This window comes from Xyrauchen texanus, chromosome 39 (genome assembly GCF_025860055.1).
Source record: "Xyrauchen texanus isolate HMW12.3.18 chromosome 39, RBS_HiC_50CHRs, whole genome shotgun sequence".
Classification (NCBI taxonomy): domain Eukaryota; kingdom Metazoa; phylum Chordata; class Actinopteri; order Cypriniformes; family Catostomidae; genus Xyrauchen; species Xyrauchen texanus.
Window position 1 is genome coordinate 3,960,821 of NC_068314.1, and position 19,783 is coordinate 3,980,603.

General features: G+C 37.7%; 1 protein-coding gene across 2 annotated transcripts in view; it reads left to right on the forward strand.

Moving 5' to 3' along the window:
* LOC127633049 (equilibrative nucleoside transporter 1-like) overlaps nt 1-19,783 on the forward strand; it is a 38,726-nt gene that overhangs the window by 15,700 nt on the left and 3,243 nt on the right. The window contains exons 1-10 of one of the 2 annotated variants that reach the window (XM_052111919.1): nt 13,980-14,100; nt 14,622-14,699; nt 15,257-15,338; nt 15,480-15,655; nt 15,788-15,927; nt 17,400-17,534; nt 18,011-18,108; nt 18,197-18,278; nt 18,373-18,446; nt 19,391-19,499. In XM_052111919.1, the coding sequence (XP_051967879.1) occupies nt 14,674-14,699; nt 15,257-15,338; nt 15,480-15,655; nt 15,788-15,927; nt 17,400-17,534; nt 18,011-18,108; nt 18,197-18,278; nt 18,373-18,446; nt 19,391-19,499 (922 nt within the window). In that variant the 5' untranslated portion in view covers nt 13,980-14,100; nt 14,622-14,673. Of the gene's footprint in view, nt 1-13,979; nt 14,101-14,621; nt 14,700-15,256; nt 15,339-15,479; nt 15,656-15,787; nt 15,928-17,399; nt 17,535-18,010; nt 18,109-18,196; nt 18,279-18,372; nt 18,447-19,390; nt 19,500-19,783 lie in introns of those variants that run through there. The other variant, XM_052111918.1, reaches the window with a different exon arrangement.

The window sequence follows — 19,783 nt, forward strand, 5'->3', positions numbered from 1 at the left end:
ACTTGCCATTCAGTCCAAAGAGTTCAATCTTTGTTTCATCAGACCAGAGAATTTTGTTTCTTATGGTCTGAGAGTCCTTCAGGTGCCTTTTGGCAAACTCCAGGCGGGCTGTCATGTGCCTTTTACTGAGGAATGGCTTCCGTCTGGCCACTCTACCATACAGGCCTGATTGGTGGAGTGCTGCAGAGATGGTTGTTCTTCTGGAAGGTTCTCCTCGCTCCACAGAGAAATGCTGAAGCTCTGTCAGAGTGACCATCAGGTTCTTGGTCACCACCCTGACTAAGGCCCTTCTACCCAGATCTCTCAGTTTGGTCGGGCAGCCAGCTCTAGGAAGAGTCCTGGTGGTTCCAAACTTCTTCCGTTTATGCAGCATCTATTCAATAAATTAATTACTTTATAATGATATGACAACATGTACTGTATACATACCTTTTAGTTGTTGGTGTTTCAAATCTGCATTGTTCAGCTCCATGCAGCGTTCCGCTGCATTCAACGTGCAGTCTCACGTGTCAAAACAACCACCACGAGGTATCAGTGATAGTTTTTATTTAGTCTCTAGAGGCCGCTCTCATACTGTATAATGACAGCGCCCTTCCCAGCCACTCCAGCACTGGACACAATGGGGGGAAATTATCGGTGTTTATTTATGCCGATAACAGATACAGTAGTTCCAGAAATGTTTATCGATGCTGATTAACTGGCAAACCGATATATCGGTCGACCTCTATATATAATGCCAAACAAGTCTACAACTACTCACTTAAAACTGTAATTATTAGTCATGGATTACTGTCTAATTTCTGATCCCTAACCTAAAGTGTTACCCAAATGCCCTAATCACTCTAATGATTTGCAAGAAAAACTCCACAAAACAAACTCCATCGAATAGGAGGCATAAGAACAAAGTACGTGCAGATTCATCCACAACACTGTCCCGAAGGAATGTAATTCCACAAAACATACTCCAGCTGCTAGGCAGAACCAGCACAAAAAGAAAAAAAAGGCACTCCGTTTCCTCGGATGGTGAAGTGAATGTTCAGTGAGTCAGGCCCACTCGGCCGTAACATGAGAACCACACAATGACCCTGAATAACATCTGAATTGGTCACTCAGTGATTGTAGGCTTGGAGTGCTAGTGCTTACTCTTTGGTTTTTGCTCACATGTTTGAACTTCCACTCGTCGAACTAAGCCATCACTCTCCTGAATGATTTCAACAACTCAAACCAACTGCCACTGGTTTCTTTGACTTTGAGATTGCGCTGGGGCACATGCCACTTCTGTAATGTAGAAATGTTCAGGAGATATTCTCTTTTCCAACGTCTCCAAAACTGTTTAATCAGGTACTGGACTCAGTGCCACCTTTTCGTTGCATTCTTTCAAAATGTACCTGGCGGAGGAAGAGCAATCTTTGACTTCATCAGAATGAGATGCTTCGGTGTCAAGGTTTCCAGTGACTTGGGGTCATTGATACCATTTACAGTTAATGGACGACTGTTGACGATAGCAATCGCTTCAATGAACAAGGTTCTAAGAGAGGAATAATCAAGTCTGCCTGGACACTGAGAAAGGGTAGCATTCAGCACATTTCGCACAGTCCTGATCTGGCATTCCCAGACACCTCCAGTGTGACTTGCTGAAGGGGCATTAAAGATGAATTCACATTGTTTTTCAACTGAGGAAAACTTCCAGTGCCTTGACATCACATTCTTTCAGAGCTTCTTTGAGCTCATTTCTAGCTCCTACAAAATTGGTGCCCTGGTCACAATGGAGTTGACGAATGGCTCCGCGAAGGCTGATGAAACATCTCAGGGCATTGATTAATGTGTCTGTTGACAGATCTTCAAGCATTTCAATGTGAACAGCTTGAAAAGAGAGGCAAGTGAAGAAGTGTCCATACCTCTTGTACTCTTTCCGACCCCTCTTTATGACAAATGGGCCAAAGCAGTCCATACCAGAGTAGAAATAAGGGTCAGAGACTTCAACACATTCTTTAGGAAACTTAGCCATTCGCTGTTCCTCTGTTAGCCTTCTGAGCTTCCTGCATTGTACACATACGTGTATCAATTTAGGAACTGATTTACTGCCACCGAGGACCCAAAGTTCATTGCTCTGAGCTCCATTAGTGTTTGATACCTCCCTTGATGGCAAGCTTTGGCATGATAGTGGGCCAAAATAAGTCTGGTGATGTGTCTGCCTTTAGGTAAAATTACTGGGTGCACTGAGAGATGATTGCTTCAGTCTTCCTCCAACATGAAGGAGACCACCTTTCAAGATGGGATTAAGATGAAAAAATGTATTTGAGTTCTGAACAACATTTCCTCCTTGAATCACCTTTATATCTTGGAAGAAACTTGCTGTTGGAGGAGCTTAAATCACAAACTCAGAAGCCCTTTCGTATTCTTACCACAGTCACAATGTCATTGGGACATTCTTGTTTTAAACCCAGACGTTTTATCCGAGCAATCACATTAAGGAGTGTCCAGATTATCATTGCCTTTGGTTACAAGTGCTTGAGCTGATCTGACTTCAGGGTCAGCCAAAAGTAAGTTATTTGAAGGGGTTATTTGAAGTGTGTTGGACACACTTTTCCTTCCCACAGGAATTTGGGTCCTGATATCCAAGTTGTTGAGGTTATATCCCACTGTTGAAATAGATCATCAGGAAGGGAATCATTCCATCCAATATTTCTGCGGCACAGCTCCTGTAGAATACGTTTTCCTTTCAGAAGGAAAGGGGCGATGAACCCAAGAGGGTCATACAATGAAGCAACTATTGACAGGATACCACAACATGTTGCTGGCTGGTCTTTTAGTTTAACATCAAAGCCCAATGTATCATCTTTCGTGGACCATTGAATGCCAAGAACTTGTACTGTAGCTTCAGGATTAAGGTTGTGTGGTTTGGTGGTTATTGCCCATTCTGAAGAATCTACACAGTGTTGGAATTCGTTCTCATTTTAATTTCATTTAAGTCATAGACCCCCACGCTTGCACATTGCTTAGGATTAGCTCTTTAGCTTCCTGGATCGATGGAACAGACATCAAGCCGTCATCTAAGTAGAAGTTTTTCTTCATGAATGATGATACTGAGGGGTTCTCATACTTCTACTGTTCTGCCAAGTACTTAAGGCCAAAGTTGGTGCATCCAGGAGATAAGGCAGCACCGAAAAGATGAACGGCCATTCTATACTCTTGAGGTTCTCCCTCCAAAACTCCATCTTCCCACCATAACAACCTCAAGTAGTTTCTTTCATCAGGAGGAACACAGAACTGATGGAACATCTTTTAAATGTCACATGTCACAGCAACAGCTTCTTTTCTGAACCAGCAAAGTTCTCCCACCAAGGAGTTGATCAAATCTGGGCCAGTGAGAAGAGTATCATTAAAAGACATGCCACAGAATTGCAGAGCAATCGAAAATCAATCTCAACTTGTCTGCCTTTAGAAGGTGGTAGACACCATGATGTGGTGTACTATGCTCTTTCTCCATCAGATGTAGTAGGGGTTGGCTCTGCATCTCCCTTGCTAAACATGAAAAACATGAAAACCTTATAATTGTCATAATACTGTTGATTATTCTTCAGCTTCATCTTCAGGTGGTGCAACCGTGTATTGGCTAGCTTCTTGTTTTTAGTGAAGGAGGACTACTGCTCTTGAAGTGGAGAGGCAGTTGATAATGTCCATCATCTTTATGCTTTATGTCACTAAGAAGACTTATGAAGCAAACGTCCTATTGGGACATATGTTTGTCCTCGTAATACTTCTTATTGAAGTCCGACTCCAGTACCTTAAAGACATCATTAGCTAATGGGACTGAGATTTCCTGTACTGAGACTCGATGAACAAAGCTTTGGCCTCCTTGTTTGTCCAGATGTGGATTACAAAGGCCTATGATGCTCCATTCAAGCTTATTCACAGCATAAGAAACATATGTTATTAGCAGACCGGAAATCATTAACAGGTGCAGAGTTTAATTAAATCAAGATAAGAAATCAAATAACTAAGAATTTATCATGAAATAAAACGAATAACATAACATACCTCGCTCCGCTTTCCAAAGGGTTATTCAAACTACAATATTCACATCTTTAATGATATTTAGAGCTCCTTTTTGTGAGCTCGTGTAACACACGTGAACTCTCTTCTGTGTTGCAAAAATCCCTTACGTCCTTTACGCTCTCTAGTGAAGAAGTAAAGCAAAAACAAATTAAAGGGGGCGGTCATTACAAATGGAAATTTGCACTATTCATTAACTGGGTCATTCCACAAAATCGGTGCCTTTATAACTTTGAAAATTTGTATTATAAAATAAGTTTAATATTTTGTTTTTTAAACATACATGAAATGAAGACAGCTTAAAATTCCTTTTTTTTTTACCCATAAAATTGTATTGTGCCATCTCAGGCTAATGTAATTTCTTATTTTATGAATATTTACCTACCTCATGATTTGACTTTTTTGTCATCCCTGTAACAGACACAAGTGTTACTATATACTATAGTTTTAATTCGAACTATGTAATAGTGTTCACATATATGAGCAGTATTTTAGTCCCTCTTGACATCATAGTAACAGAACTGACCAGAGTAACAAGGATGACAGGACACACATTGCACAATATGTTTAAGTTTTACCTTTTTTTAAATTGCATTATATAGTTATGCACTTACTTGGCATAGTTGTATTAGTTAAGCACGTTACATTTCTAAGAGATCTAATGTTTTAAGGGTATTGTAATGAGACCCATGCGTCCATCTGTTTGTCTGTGTGAGTATGTCATCTCACAAAATCTGGTTCAATTATTTGGCAAGAACGATAATCAGATCTTGGTCTTCCTGTGATCATCTGAAACCAGATAAAGATCTTGATGCAGAATTTTTTTTTCACTTTCTTGAACATTGCAAGATTAGGGCATTGTTTGTAATTGTACTTACATGATGCATTATTGACAATGAGTTATGGAAAAAAATTGTTTTATTGAGACTGATCATCTTATCCCAGTCATTAACATGTTAAAACTAACTGGCAGCATTAAAACCAAACAACAACAGCCAGCACATAAAAGGAGCCAACATTTCACCAAAGGCAATAAGGTAAAAAACTGGTAGCTTAAGGGAAGCATAACATTTTTGTAGCTGTTAAAAGAGAATGAGAACAGCCATACAAAATTCACATCACATATCAAAGTGAAAAACCTTGTTTTCACATTGAAGGAGAGAACAAATTTCAAAACTTACAATGTAAACATTATATTTTGTAGCAATTAAAACAAACTGAGAATAGTAATTCAAAACAGACTGAGAACAGCCACAGAAATGCTCTCTGTCACTCCTCCATTTCTGCTTCTCCCATTCAAGGTATTTTGCCCTTCCTTCAGGATTTGTGTCTCGGCGAGCACACCTTTGTTTTTCTGCTGCACTTAATGGCATACTACCATGGGCGTCAGCAGGTCATTTTTCCAGGGCTTCATTCCCAAATGTTTTGACTGATCAGGGCTACCCCCGTGCAGATCTTTGAGTGCCTTGGTCTGGTGGACTTGCAGGAGGGCCATTGCTTGCAGGGCAGAAGCAGCATGTCCGGTGGCGCTGTAGGCTTTGGCCGTCAGTGATGACGTCGTCCTACAGGCCTTGGAGGGGAGTACAGGACGACCCTGCCCGGTAGTAGGGTTTTGGGGACACAGGTGGAGCGCAACCTCCCTATCCACCTAAGGAATTACCGTGTACCCGTGGGACGCTCCACAGTCGAGGGTAGCGAAAGCGGATGAGCGCATGGCTTTGTGACGTGTGGAGAGGGGTGCCCTTCATGCAGACGTCAGCTCATCATGCACTTCCAGGAAAAACGGGACCAGCGGGGTGGTGCGGCTGTGAGCGGCGCAGAGCCCCCAGGAACCAGTCATCCAACCGTGATGGCTGTGGGGAGGACGGAGGGTTCCAGTCCAGCCCCAAGCATATCGGACATCTGCGCGTCAGCCTCAGCCTGGGCGTGCAGGCCCAAAGGCAGCAGCCCAGGGGAGTCCTCAGCGTCAGACGACACGCTCTCCGATGCAGCGGTGAGCTCATCCACCTCGAGCTCTAGAGGATAGGCAGGCTGTTGCCTCGAGCACGGACGGGAGTCAACAAGCGTGCCGGGGGGCTGGAGGTCTGAGGGGGCGTACCCGGCGGCGCTGCACCCGCTGCTGTCCCCCAGATTGCCTCCATCTGTTGAAAGCAAGCCGGGACCGCAACGTTGCCATGGTCATGTTCTCGCAGTGAGAACATGAACCATCCAGAAATGCTGCCTGGGTGTGATCGCAACCCAGACACCCGAGACAACGCCTGTGGCCGTCTGAAGTGGAGAGCACTCTACCACATCCAGGAACTACGCAGGGGCGGAAGGGCATCTTTACAAAGATGTGTCCTGAAAAGGACGTTCAACGCCAGCTGCGTATTGCTCTTTTAGAGAAAATAACTCTTTCAGAGAAATCACTCTTTTATAAAAAACTTGTATAGTTTCTTTGGGCTGTCGAAGCGCCCAAGGGCAAACTGCACTGCTGTGCAGAGAATGGAGAAAGCCGCTGAAGCTTTCTGGAAACAGGAACAGGTGTGTGACTCGCAGCTGACTACAGCACGACCATTGGCTCCGAAGAAAATTTCTGAATGAACTCGATGCATTTCTCCGCTTTTATACCCGTATGTCTGGGTGCGGGGTATGCAAATACTGTCTGCCTAATTCCATTGGCCTTTTTTCATAGATCAGAGGCATATTCGGCGCTCTAGAGAGACCCGTAGTGTCGCTTCTTTGACACAACATCGAAGTGAACGACAGATGGGGAACCTCAAATCACCTCAATGCACCGCAAAACTACACAGAAACACAAGAAATGTAAATACATATTCACAATGTGAAATTAAGCGTTTACAGCATAAGAAACATATATTATTAGCAGGCCGGGACTCATTAACATGTGCAGAGTTTAATTAAAAATGTTATGCTCAAAATAAGAAATCAAATAACCATGAAATTATCATGAAATAAAATGCTAAACATAACATACCTCACTCCGCTTTTTACTAAAACAAAAAATATTCACATCTTTAATGATATTTAGAGCTCCTTTTTGTGAGCTCATGTAACACATGTAAACTCTCTTCTGTGTTGCAAAAATCCCTTACGTCCTTTACGCTCTCTAGTGGAGATGTAAAGCAAAAACGATTTAAAGGGGGCGGTCATTACAAATTGAAATTTGCACTATTCATTAACTGGGTCAATCCACAAAACCTTTATAACTTTGAAAATTTGTATTATAAAATAAGATTAATATATTTTTTTTAAATATACATGAAATGAAGACAGCTTAAAATTCCTTTTTTTTTTTTACCCTTAAAATTGTATTGTGCCATCTCAGGCTAATGTAATTTCTTATTTTATGAATATTTACCTACCTCATGATTTGACTTTTTTGTCATCCCTGTAACAGACACAAGTGTTACTATATACTATAGTTTTAATTCGAACTATGTAATAGTGTTCACATATATGAGCAGTATTTTAGTCCCTCTTTTCACTGGGATTGTTTCAAATTTTGGATTTCTTTTTTCAATCGTATATTTGTTATTCAGATGACCAAGGACATCCTAATTTTGGAGGGTGATGACATGTCAATTAAGAAAAATATATATTTTTACAAGAGAGATATTAAAAGAAGGGCTTTGTCCAATATACAATATAGTTAAAGTTACAATAGAAAAACCTGGAAGGCCATTTCAAATATCATTTTTAAATTTTTATGAAATTAATGACAGCAACAGGATTGACGTCATAGTAACAGGACTGTTTTACCTTTTTTTAAATTGCATTATATAGTTATGCACTTACTTGGCATAGTTGTATTAGTTAAGCACGTTACATTTCTAAGAGATCTAATGTTTTAAGGGTATTGTAATGAGACCCATGCGTCCATCTGTTTGTCTGTGTGAGTATGTCATCTCACAGAAATTAAAATTACTGATCTGGTTCAATTATTTGGCAAGAACGATAATCAGATCTTGGTCTTCCTGTGATCATCTGAAACCAGATAAAGATCTTGATGCGGAAATTTTTTTTCACTTTCTTGAACATTGCAAGATTAGGGCATTGTTTGTAATTGCACTTACATGATGCATTATTGACAATGAGTTATGGAAAAAAATAGTTTTATTAAGACTGATCATCTTATCCCAGTCATTAACATGTTAAAACTAACTGGCAGCATTAAAACCAAACAACAACAGCCAGCACATAAAAGGAGCCAACATTTCACCAAAGGCAATAAGGTAAAAAACTGGTAGCTTAAGGGAAGCATAACATTTTTGTAGCTGTTAAAAGAGAATGAGAACAGCCATACAAAATTCACATCACATATCAAAGTGAAAAACCTTGTTTTCACATTGAAGGAGAGAACAAATTTCAAAACTTACAATGTAAACATTATATTTTGTAGCAATTAAAACAAACTGAGAATAGTAATTCAAAACAGACTGAGAACAGCCACAGAAATGCTCTCTGTCACTCCTCCATTTCTGCTTCTCCCATTCAAGGTATTTTGCCCTTCCTTCAGGATTTGTGTCTCAGCGAGCACGCCTTTGTTTTTCTGCTGCACTAAATGGCATACTACCATGGGCGTCAGCAGGTCATTTTTCCAGGGCTTCATCCCCGAATGTTTTGACTGTAGCCCCGAATGTTATTTTAAATGTAGACAACACAAAGTTTAGGTGCAGGTCAACAACAACAACAAAAATATTTCTGTATGAATATGCAATAATCTTCATGACGCAGCCTGTCTCACAGGTCTTCGAAGAATGTAGGCAACTAACAATAATATTGCTACATTTTGTTTGAAGTTCACGTGACGTCTCCTGCAAGTGTCTTTCATCTGCATGCTCATGATCCAAAGTCAAACATCATCAGCTAACAGTTTATTGCTGATTTCTATGCCGTACCAGCGATGCGCAAATTGTGTCGATATTGGCAGCTATTCCTGGTCCCGCCAAATGATGAGGGCCACAGAATTATTTGAGCACTAAGGCTAACTCATTCTAACTCACTTTAATATTAACTCATTTTAGCTAACCAAGCTAATGTGATTTCTGTGTGGCTCTTACGACCTTCAAATTCTCAGGTCCTTGGATAATGAGAACAACTTCACAGCTGGAATTGTATTTATATTTGCACCGAATTCTGAATTTTTTTGTATGTGCAAGATCTCACTCACTCGCTCTCTCCTCCTACCCACTCTGCGTGTGCTCATAGCTTTGACTAATTGTTTGCTCAAGTTCACAGCATTATAATGTGCCAAGAAAGGAAATGTGCAACACACTATGACTACATGAAAGCAGCCCTTTTGTTGACTTAACAGTTTTTATTTAACCTTAATGAAATATATCTTTTAGTCTGTACACTGCCAGTATGCTTACTAGCTAGCTAACAGTCTGGCTAGCTCTCTTAGTATGGTTATCTTTGCTGGTTAACAAGTTACACTTACGTAGCTACTAGCTTGGTCATGTTAGCTATACCACTTTCAAATGAAATTATATTTATTTAATCTCTCCCATGTGTAAAACTCTTTTAGACTAAGGTGATAGTATAGTTTTGGGGCAATTTAATTTGACTTCTATCTATCCAAAAGGATATTCTGAGAGAGCAGTTTATTAAAATAAATATGACCAGATTACAGTCTACTATGGATCAGCAACTACTGAACCATCTTTTTGTTATTATTATATGACATTATTTTCTTTAATAAACATGTTATTTTGTCCACCTTCTTTAGAGTGTACTGTCCTATTTGTTCGACGGCCTTGTATATTATATATATTATGTATATTATAAATATTGCCTCAATTAACATTCTATTCCAAGCAGTTTATGATTGCATTTCAAAGCTGTGGGGTATCTTGAAATGTTCAGTATGCTGTTTTTATGGCATTTATGCATTCTACCAAAACCATTCTGGGCAAATTGATTCAGGACAAGAAATGTAAGAAAAGGAAAAGAGGCTAATTAAATCTCATTTCATAGTTTGGGGTAAATAAAATGTAGTTAAATTAAACTCAATAGTTTGAGACTGAAAAACGTTTTTAAAAATAGAAAAATTCCTTACCATTGCATGATCTTAGGCTACTATATTTTGAAAAACGTACATTACAGTAAATTAAGGCTAACAGTAGTCCTGGTATGTCTATAATCCAAAGGGTAAATATCTTTTGTAATAATAACTGTATACAGTATATAAAGTGTCTACTGAATTTCAAGCATTGTGTCTGTTGGTTCTTCTGCAATATTTAGTGAGATGTTCATGGTTGCTGTGGCTACCTCAACTGTCCAATCACAGAGCACTTGTAAGCAGCTTCTAATAGCCAATCCTGACATAGGAGGACATATGTGTGTATGTGCCTGGAGTTCAAGAACATACAAAATAACTTTTTGTACACTCAAAATATCATCTTGTGTGCTCAAAATATCAAATATCATATTGCGCACACAGAACATTTTTATGTGCTCAAAATACTATTTTGCGTGCGCAGAATTTTGGCACATATATAACTCCATTCGCTCCTGTCTCGGAACCCGAAGAGAATGCGCATCTAAACACCCAAGCAGGGATGCTGTCAGCTTTCTGAAGATCAGCTCTCTCAGTGCAAAAGTAGCTGTCCAAGTTGGGGTATTTCTCGGTATTCGCGGTAGTTGGTGCGCAAGAGTCTTTCACTATAGAAACCGCAATGTCCTCCGCCATTTTAAACAGTGTGTCCACTCCAATGTGGAAAGTCTGATAAGTGTAAGCGCCTTCAGTTTGTGTAATTAATCAGTCTGTTATGTCTCTCAGCTGTGATGAGCCGTAATGCTGAAGTTGTTAGTTTATAGGCGTTTAAAGCAATTTCCTAGTATTAATAGTGTAGTATTTATACAAGCGATCATAGAGTGCTGTTTGTAAACACTGGCTGACGCGGATTCATATCACGTCACCTAACTGGCTCTTGCCACCACCTGCTGGCTAACACATATAATGTAAATGTAAAAAATGACAAACAGTAGCTCTCAACACATCTGCACTGCTCTTACACTTTATTTTAGAACGGCATGAACACAAGCAGAGTGATACACACAGTGAAGTGTCCGAGCTCACACACACACACACACACACACACACACACACCCACACATACAAGCAAAAGTGTATGTGTGTGTGTGTGTGTGTGTGTGTGTGTGTGTGTGTGTGTGTGTGTGTGTGTGTGTGTGTGTGTGTGTGTCTCGAAACCTCTCTATCCATTACAGGGTGTGGCAGTGCTCTTTGGAGTAATATACTTTTACATAGAATGGATTTGCCCAATTATATTTCGGTCAACTCTTGTCTGTAAGAATTTCTGTGGGGAAATCATTTCTTGACTGGATTGGGTCCATCACACATAACATATCCAAAACTTGGGATGTGTGATTGGCCAATCAAAGATCTCCATTTCATCGAGCAGCAAAGAGCATTCAAGGTCATATCTCACGTCTAATATGAAAATATTTGCCAGTTTGAGGGATCACAACCTGTGTATTGTGGAATTTGGGCTGCTGAAGCTTCTATCTCTGGAATGTTCCTCCCTGGTACAGCAGAGAGCCGACAGGTCCATCAGAAGTTCAGCTGTGGTGCTGATATGCCTTTAAGTTGAACCAGAGTCCTCGGGTCTTGCTGTAAAACACCCGTGTGCTGTCAAGTAAACCCACTTCACACTACAGAAATGTACATTTTTTTCATGTCATATGAAAAATTGGCCACTCCCTGGTTTGTTGACACATATCTTCTGATTAATCTTGTGTGGTTCAGCATTTTTAAAATGCAACTTACAGATTTTGTTCTCAATGAGGCCTGGTTTTTCAGAGCTTATTTAAAAGTTCCACATTTAAAAGCTTATTGATGCAGGTTTGAAAGATTGGAACAATATGAGGGTGAGTTAAAGGACACAAAATGACTTTTTTGGGGTGAACTGTACCTTTAATAGACTCAGGGTTCATAGACAATATATTTGTTTTCCATTTTTCATGTCTAGTGTCTAGGTTACTTTTATTTTACAATACAAAATCAAAATGTGATGATATACTGGTGTCAAAAAGTCATAGATGTTCATACATAGATTTAAAGATCCATAACACCCTGTAGCTCAATACCGGTTGCCCACTGAAGCTAAGCAGGTTTGAGTCTGGTCAGTCCCTGGATGGAAGACCTACTGTGAAAAATTAAGGTTGCTGCTGGAAGAGGTATTAGGGAGACCAGCAGGGGGTGCTCACCCTGTAGTCTGAGTCTGTCCTAATGCCCCAGTACAGTGATGGGGACACTGTACTGTAAAAAGGCACTGTCTTTCAGATGAGATGTTACACCGTGGTATTGACTCCCTGTAGTCATTAAAAATACCAGGGCACTTCTTGTAAAGAGTACGGGTGCAACCTGGGTGTCCTGGCCAAATTCCCCCCTTTGGCCCTTCTCAATCATGGCCTCCTAATAATCCCAATCCATTAACTTGTTTAGTAACTCTAATCTCTCCTCTTGTGTGGTGACTGGTGCAGTATGTATGCTGCACACTGGTGGTGGTTGAGGAGAGTCCCCTGTTCACTGTGTAAAGTGCTTTGAGTGTAGTGTCAGAAAATCACTATTTAAAAGAAACATTCATTCATACAGCATTTGCTTACATCTGATTTATGATTGACAGTAGAAATTGTTTATAATCTTAAATATTTATTTTTCATTTTAAGTATTTTTCTTTCACTTTTATCAAAATCCCACAACTTTTCATTTATTTCCAGGTTTAAATAGATTTTCAATCTCAGACCTTTGGACCCCGCTAAAGGACATTTACTCTGGGTAACTAAATGTTTGGCCAAATTTATCTTGTGGCACAAAGTTCAACGTGAAAATTCAAAGCCGTTTATTTGTGACAACTACTGTACATATAGTGCATAGACAGTAAAATGCTTTTTCTGCAAGTTAGCTTTACTGTGCACTTATAATTGAACTAAACTTAACTAGAAAATAAGTACTAAAATACAATTAAAATAACAGAAGTCTTTGTTTCACTTAAACATATTTCCTTGTATAACAATTTTTTTCACGTATTCAGATTTGCAACTATATATTCGTATTTATAAATATATATATTCAGATTTACATCGTGATATTTTATATTCAGGTTTACAATTACATTGGATTTATAAATATATATTGAGAATTACCATTACATATTCAGATTTACAATAATATAATACATATTCAGAATCTGTTACTATAGAATTTACAATTATATGCAAGTTACGATTATATAGTTCGATTTATAATTATATATTATAAAATTAGATTTACTATAAATTTTATATCCGGATTTACCATCCAAAAAATTTACATTTTATATAATTATTTCCGGTTTGGCTACTCGTTATATGAAAAATGTTTATAAAAAATTATATTATTTAAATAATTATATTGCATTAATAATCATAAGAACTAATAAAAATAAAAGGTGAATAATTCTAAATCTGAATATGTAGTTATATACCGAATATACTGTATATATAAACTATATACAGTAGTACAGTATATAATTATATATACCTCTGACCCCAGCTTAGTTGGGATATGCGAAAACAACTGCATTTCACTGGCTCTGTATGTGTACACTGCACAATGACAATAAAGTTGAATCTTAATCTTAATCGTAATTGTAACTATATATTCAGATGTTGAATGACAATTTACACTATAGGTCCTATATGTAAGTGTGCAATGTGCAAATGTGGCCAGTTTTCCTGGTTTTGATGTGGTGCAATGTTTCAGATGTATTTTTCTTGCTGGAATATGTGCGTTTGCACGCAAAAATAAGGTCTGTTCATGATAAGCAACACTATCAGTCCAAAGAAACTGGCAGACTTCATTGCATATGCATGAGGGGGTGGAGTCAGATATGTAAAATGCAAGATCACTCACATAGAGACTTGGAAAGTGGTCTTTTTGTTGGGTGGGGAGTGACTCCAGCTGTAGAAAACAGATGTAGTGTGAAAGTTACTTAATGCTCTGTGTAAATGTTGTTGAAGCGCTGCATACAAGTGTCAGTAAGTAGTTATTCATTATTTGTTGATTTTAATAGCTAGTAACTTGTTTTTAAAGCCTGTCTTAGTATGCGTACAGTGTATTTTAATTATTTCAAATATGTGTATATTAACATCATTTAAAAAAAAAAAACTCATTTTGGTCTGTTAAGAACTTGTTTATTATTTTATTGCTTACTTTTTTAACTTCTACACTGGAAAGGTTCTTGAAAGTTTGGCTGGAGTTTATGTACATTTATTATAATACATGTATATTATTGAAAGTTAATTATAATCATTAAATATTTGGTGTTCATTATTTTAATTATGACTTCATCACATTGTACTCTTGTTTTTTAGAAGCACTGATTGTCATTATGGACTATCAATATTCTTTCACTGACATTTTCTCAACTTTTAGAATTTGCAATTAGGCCATTTATATTTACATCACAATTTATTAATATAGAAAACATGTTTATCTAAAAAGAAAAATGTGTGGGTTAATGGAAGAAAAAATGAAGTTTTGTGTCTCTGTTTTCTAGGGGAGTTGAGCGTTAGAAATCCTAGGGTTATTATACTGAATCTTCGATAGAAATGGACCCTCAGGTACCCAAAGACAAGTAAGTTACAACCTTTTTAAAAACACTTAAACAGTAGTTAAAGGGTTATCAGTGTCACAGCTCTGTTCTGCCAGCTGCATTGACTTAGACCGGAAGAAAAACAGATAACAATAACGTTTTTTCCCTCTGTAACCCAAAATGAATTGAGGCGGAAACTTCGCTGAAGAGTTAAAGATTTCACATCAGGTGTGCAATGGCAAGTTGTAGTCAAATGAACACTCTTTTAAATAAATGTTCAAGAGTTTTAAAGTATGAAGCCGTATGAGAAAATTTTTATATTCTTCGGTTCTTTTAAAAGCTATCTATATAGTTGTGCTTCAAAGAACCGAGAAACCAACTGATATAAAGAACATAAGAGTGTAACAACAAAACATTGGCTTTAGGCCATGGCTGGGTCTAGAGGGGGCACTGACCCCCTAGATTTTCCTTTTGCACACTTGCCACACTTAAGAACAAATGCACTTCCAAAAATCACATTTGTTCAAATATGAACATCTGAAGAACAAACAGGCAGGTGTGTGAGAGCCCTCATGTTCTTTCGTGTTCTCTCTTGACAGATATAATGGCGTGTGGTTGATTTTCTTCATGTTGGGGTTAGGTACTCTTCTGCCATGGAACTTCTTCATGACTGCTACCATGGTAACCAATTTGCATTTGCTTGTGACATTCTTTCAATCTTGGTTTGTTTTCTCCCTATAAGACCAGAAATGATGACTGTTGCGATATTGCATACAGCAACTGACCGTTCTCCTTTTTAGCGGTTTGTTTTTTGTCTTGTAGTATTTCACCAGTCGTCTCGCAGACCCTCAGCCTTTGAATGAAGGAAACTTCTCGACCAGTCAGACTGAAAAAGACACACGGAGTGTTTTGCAAGCGAAATTTAATAATGTGATGACGTTGTGTGCTATGGTTCCTCTACTGGTGTTCACATGCCTTAACTCGGTGCTTCACCAAAGGTGAGACCAAAGCAATGAATATTCAAGGGGCAAATACTCTTTAATGCGCACAGAAATGAGGATGTTGATTAGTTATTGGATAGTTAATGGCATCATGGATGGAGCAGAGTTAACTGTGATCTTGCATTCCAGAATTCCTCAGAAGATCAGAATCGCCGGCAGTTTGATGGTGATTCTGCTGGTATTCTTGTTGACCGCTATCCTGGTGAAAGTACATTTGGAACCGTTGCACTTCTTTGTGATCACCATGATCAAAATCATCTGCATTAACTGTGAGTTGATTGAAGTACATGAATATGGGGACAGGAGTAGTTCCTTTGAAACTGGAATAAAATGGATATTTTCATGATACAGTAAATCCAGATGTTTAGTTGAATTTTAATTTGGAAATACGTCACATTATGGAAGTAAAATAGGTAGCGGATGCCATTTAATGTTTACTGTAAAATAACTGAGTTGATGTTATATGGTGTGTGAAGTTTATGGATTATGGAAGCCCATTTCTGCAACAATAATAAAAAAAAAGTGCTTTGGTGGGTCATATTTATGAGCCATTTATTCATATTAAAAGCCATAATTATAATATGGAAAAGTCAAAATTTTGATAAAATTATTAGATTAAAAGTCAGAATTATGGCATAAAAAGTACTAATTATGAGACAGACATATTGTCATATAAGACATAAGTTATAATGAAAAAAAGTTAAGAGATTAAAATTATAGTTGAGAAACTAAATCATAACTGACATTCGAATCTTAATTATGAGATACCAATTAATTTATTAAAATGTGCCTTGATAAGTCATATTTTTGATATAAAAATACATAATTATATGGAAAAGTAAAATTTTGATACAATGAGATTAAAAAAAGTCATAATAATGAGATTCAGTCAATTATTAGATTCAAAGTCATATTTATGACTTAAAAAGTCCTAATTATGATTATAGTAAATTCTAACAGACAAAAAGTCAAAATTAAGAGATTAAAACTCAATTATTAAATACTAAATCATAACTGATATAAAAAGTCATAACTATAAGATAAAAAGTTGCTTATTACATAGTTATGATATAGGACATAAATATGACAATGAGATAAGAAGTCAACATTATGTATGAACTAAATCATAACTGACATAAAAAAATCTAAATTATGAGATACTAAGTAATTTATTAGATTAAAAGTCATATTTATTACATAAAAAGCCATAATTATGAACAGCTAAATCATAACTGTGGCATAGTTATTAGACACTACTTCATAGTTATGGCATAAAAAGTCAAATTAAGAGACAGTAAGTCATAATTATGATAAGTCATCAATTACATAAATTATTACATTCACATTAATGACAAAGAAGTCATAACTATTATATTAAGTCAATTATAAGATTCATACTCATTTTTATGACATAAAAAATCCTAATTATGCTATACTAAACTATAACTGACATCAAAAAATCTAAATTGAAATTATGAAATACGAAGTCATAACTATGACATAGAATGTTATGAGACAATAAGTGAAGTTTGTCATATTAAAAGTCATAATTATGATACAAAAAACTTTAATTATGAAATACTAAATCATAACTACGATTTAAAGTCAAAATGATTAAACAAGTACATAATGAATACTGTCTTCTCATAATCATCATCATCAATCTAAAAAGTATGACTTTTTCTTGTGGCCAAAATGGGCTTTCATACTCAATAAAGGGTGTGTGTCATGTTCATCTCAGCATTTGGAGCTGTCCTGCAGGGAAGTCTCTTTGGAATGGCTGGTCTCCTACCAGCTTCATATACAACACCAATCATGAGTGGACAAGGGCTTGCGGGAACATTCGCTGCTTTCTCCATGATCTGTGCCATCGCCAGTGAGTGTTTGCATCAGAATAATACCGTAGTTGTTTGTAAAGCGTTATATTTTGAACTGCAAGGTTATAGGTTTGGACTCTTCAAGGGTTGATCCATGAACTATAATATATAGTGATAAACCGATAGACACATACTGTAGTATAAATGTATTGTGACACTTTGTGTTTGTCAAACGTTAGTGTAACATGCCCATAGATAATGTGCTGAACTAAACCTGTGGTTACTGACTTCAAACATCCACTAGAAATCACTGCCACACCAGTTGGTTAAAAGTCCTTTTGCAAAAAAAAAGTTAGTTCTGAGAAAAGATCTAGCAGCAGTTGAGCGCAGATGACACGTTTTAAATTTGCTGTTATTTAATGCAGTCGCATTTCCAAATACTTTTTGGGGTCACTGTAAATTATTTTGTTATTTTATAAAGAAAATGATAATTTCATATAAAAAGACCTGTTCTTTTGTGCACTCTCTCTTTCAGGTGGTTCTGCTTTGCAGGACAGTGCGTTTGGATACTTCATCACGGCATGTGCTGTTATCGCCCTTGCAATCGCATCATATGTTGCTCTTCCTAAACTGGTAAGATACAAGTTTCTGCACACTGCGGAGGGCCGTTAGTTTAAAGCACGAAACATTACGATTATCTGTGCGCTTTTTGTTTCCGTAGGTGTTCTTTCAGTACTTCCAGAAGAGCAACCAGAACAAACCATCTGAAGATGAAGAAAACAAGATGGATTTGCTGAAAAAAGGTGATGTCACATAATACAGATCAGATGTTGATATGAAGTGTGAGAGATATTATTGTCAAAGCTCAATGTTTTTAGATTTATTGTTCTTCTGTAGATCAGAGCAAACAGGGTGTCAGTACTGCAGAGGAGGACAAGCAAACACATTCCTTCTTGGGCATCTTTAAAAAGGTAAACACATGCCATCCTCTGCAACTTCTATTGGATTTGAAGGATCCCCACAAATCTAACCACTGATGTATCCGTTGTATCGTGAAATATTACACCAATATCATTAACGAGGTGGGCATGAAAAAGGATTTGCAACACTTTGTCCTATCAAAACGAAAATTGGTATGCTTCATCAGGAGCATAATCTAAGGGTACATTCAAAGAATGGAGACAGCGCCACCTATGGGTCAAGACACCTTTGAATTGTATGTCTTAAAATCCTGAGGTTGGTGTCTATGGATTCCGTGGGTCAAGAAGATTTCCACTAGACCAATTTTTCCCATATTAGCTATACTGTCTCTCCGCCATATTGAATTTTATTAAAATAGTGATATGGTTTGATAATGCCTTAAATAAATTTGGTATGCATCATCAACATCATGTCCTGAGGATACCTGGACAGTTTGGAGACAGCACCACCTATAGTTCAATAGATAACCCACACAAATGAACTGAGTGGCACGGTGTGTAAATCACTGGACTATACTGTAGTTCCAAAGGTTCTGGGTTTGAGTTACCACCTAGGCAAGTCATCTGGCTTGACATCTGTCATACTGGTGCTTTTTGTATCCTGCTTATTGAATGGCTTCTGAGCTTTTCCCCAATACATTTTTTATTTTCATCTTTGTTGAAAAGCTACATGAATACATAGTTGATTTTGGTGACTGCTTGGCTGTGTTTGCTCTTAGCTTGGCATGACCCTTTGGTGACCAGTGGAACGGAAAGGTGTAGGTTTAAATCAGACCTAGAGCGACTTGTAATGTGATATGCAATTGCTCTGTATGTCATATGTGCTCTGTGTAATCTTTGGGTTGTGCCTAGTGTTGTGCAGTGCTTGGCATGTTGGCGCTTGGCCCCGTAATTGCTGCTTGCAGCTATATTTAAATTTGAATGTATCTTTTCAGATATGGGTTGTTGCTCTCTCTGTGTGTCTTGCCTTCACGATCACTATTGGATTGTTTCCTGCTGTCACCGCTGATGTTAAATCTACAATTGCTAATGGGGGAGTTTGGGGTAAGAGACTCGTTTGATGAACTAAACTTACCTTGTATTTCCACATGCAGGACTCTTAAGACTCACTTTGACTATGAAATTACATCTAAAATGCTGCACGATTCCATCCAAGTTGCAAATTGAATGAACACGAAGTTTGGATTATCGCTAAAACAATTTGCGATTAAAGGAGCATTTTGCTCCCATGTATAGCAAAATATTTCTGGGGAAATTAGCGCAAAATTGAAATGAAAAAGAGTTGTTTTTATTAAAATGTAAAACGCTTTGATTAACTTCAGTTTGAA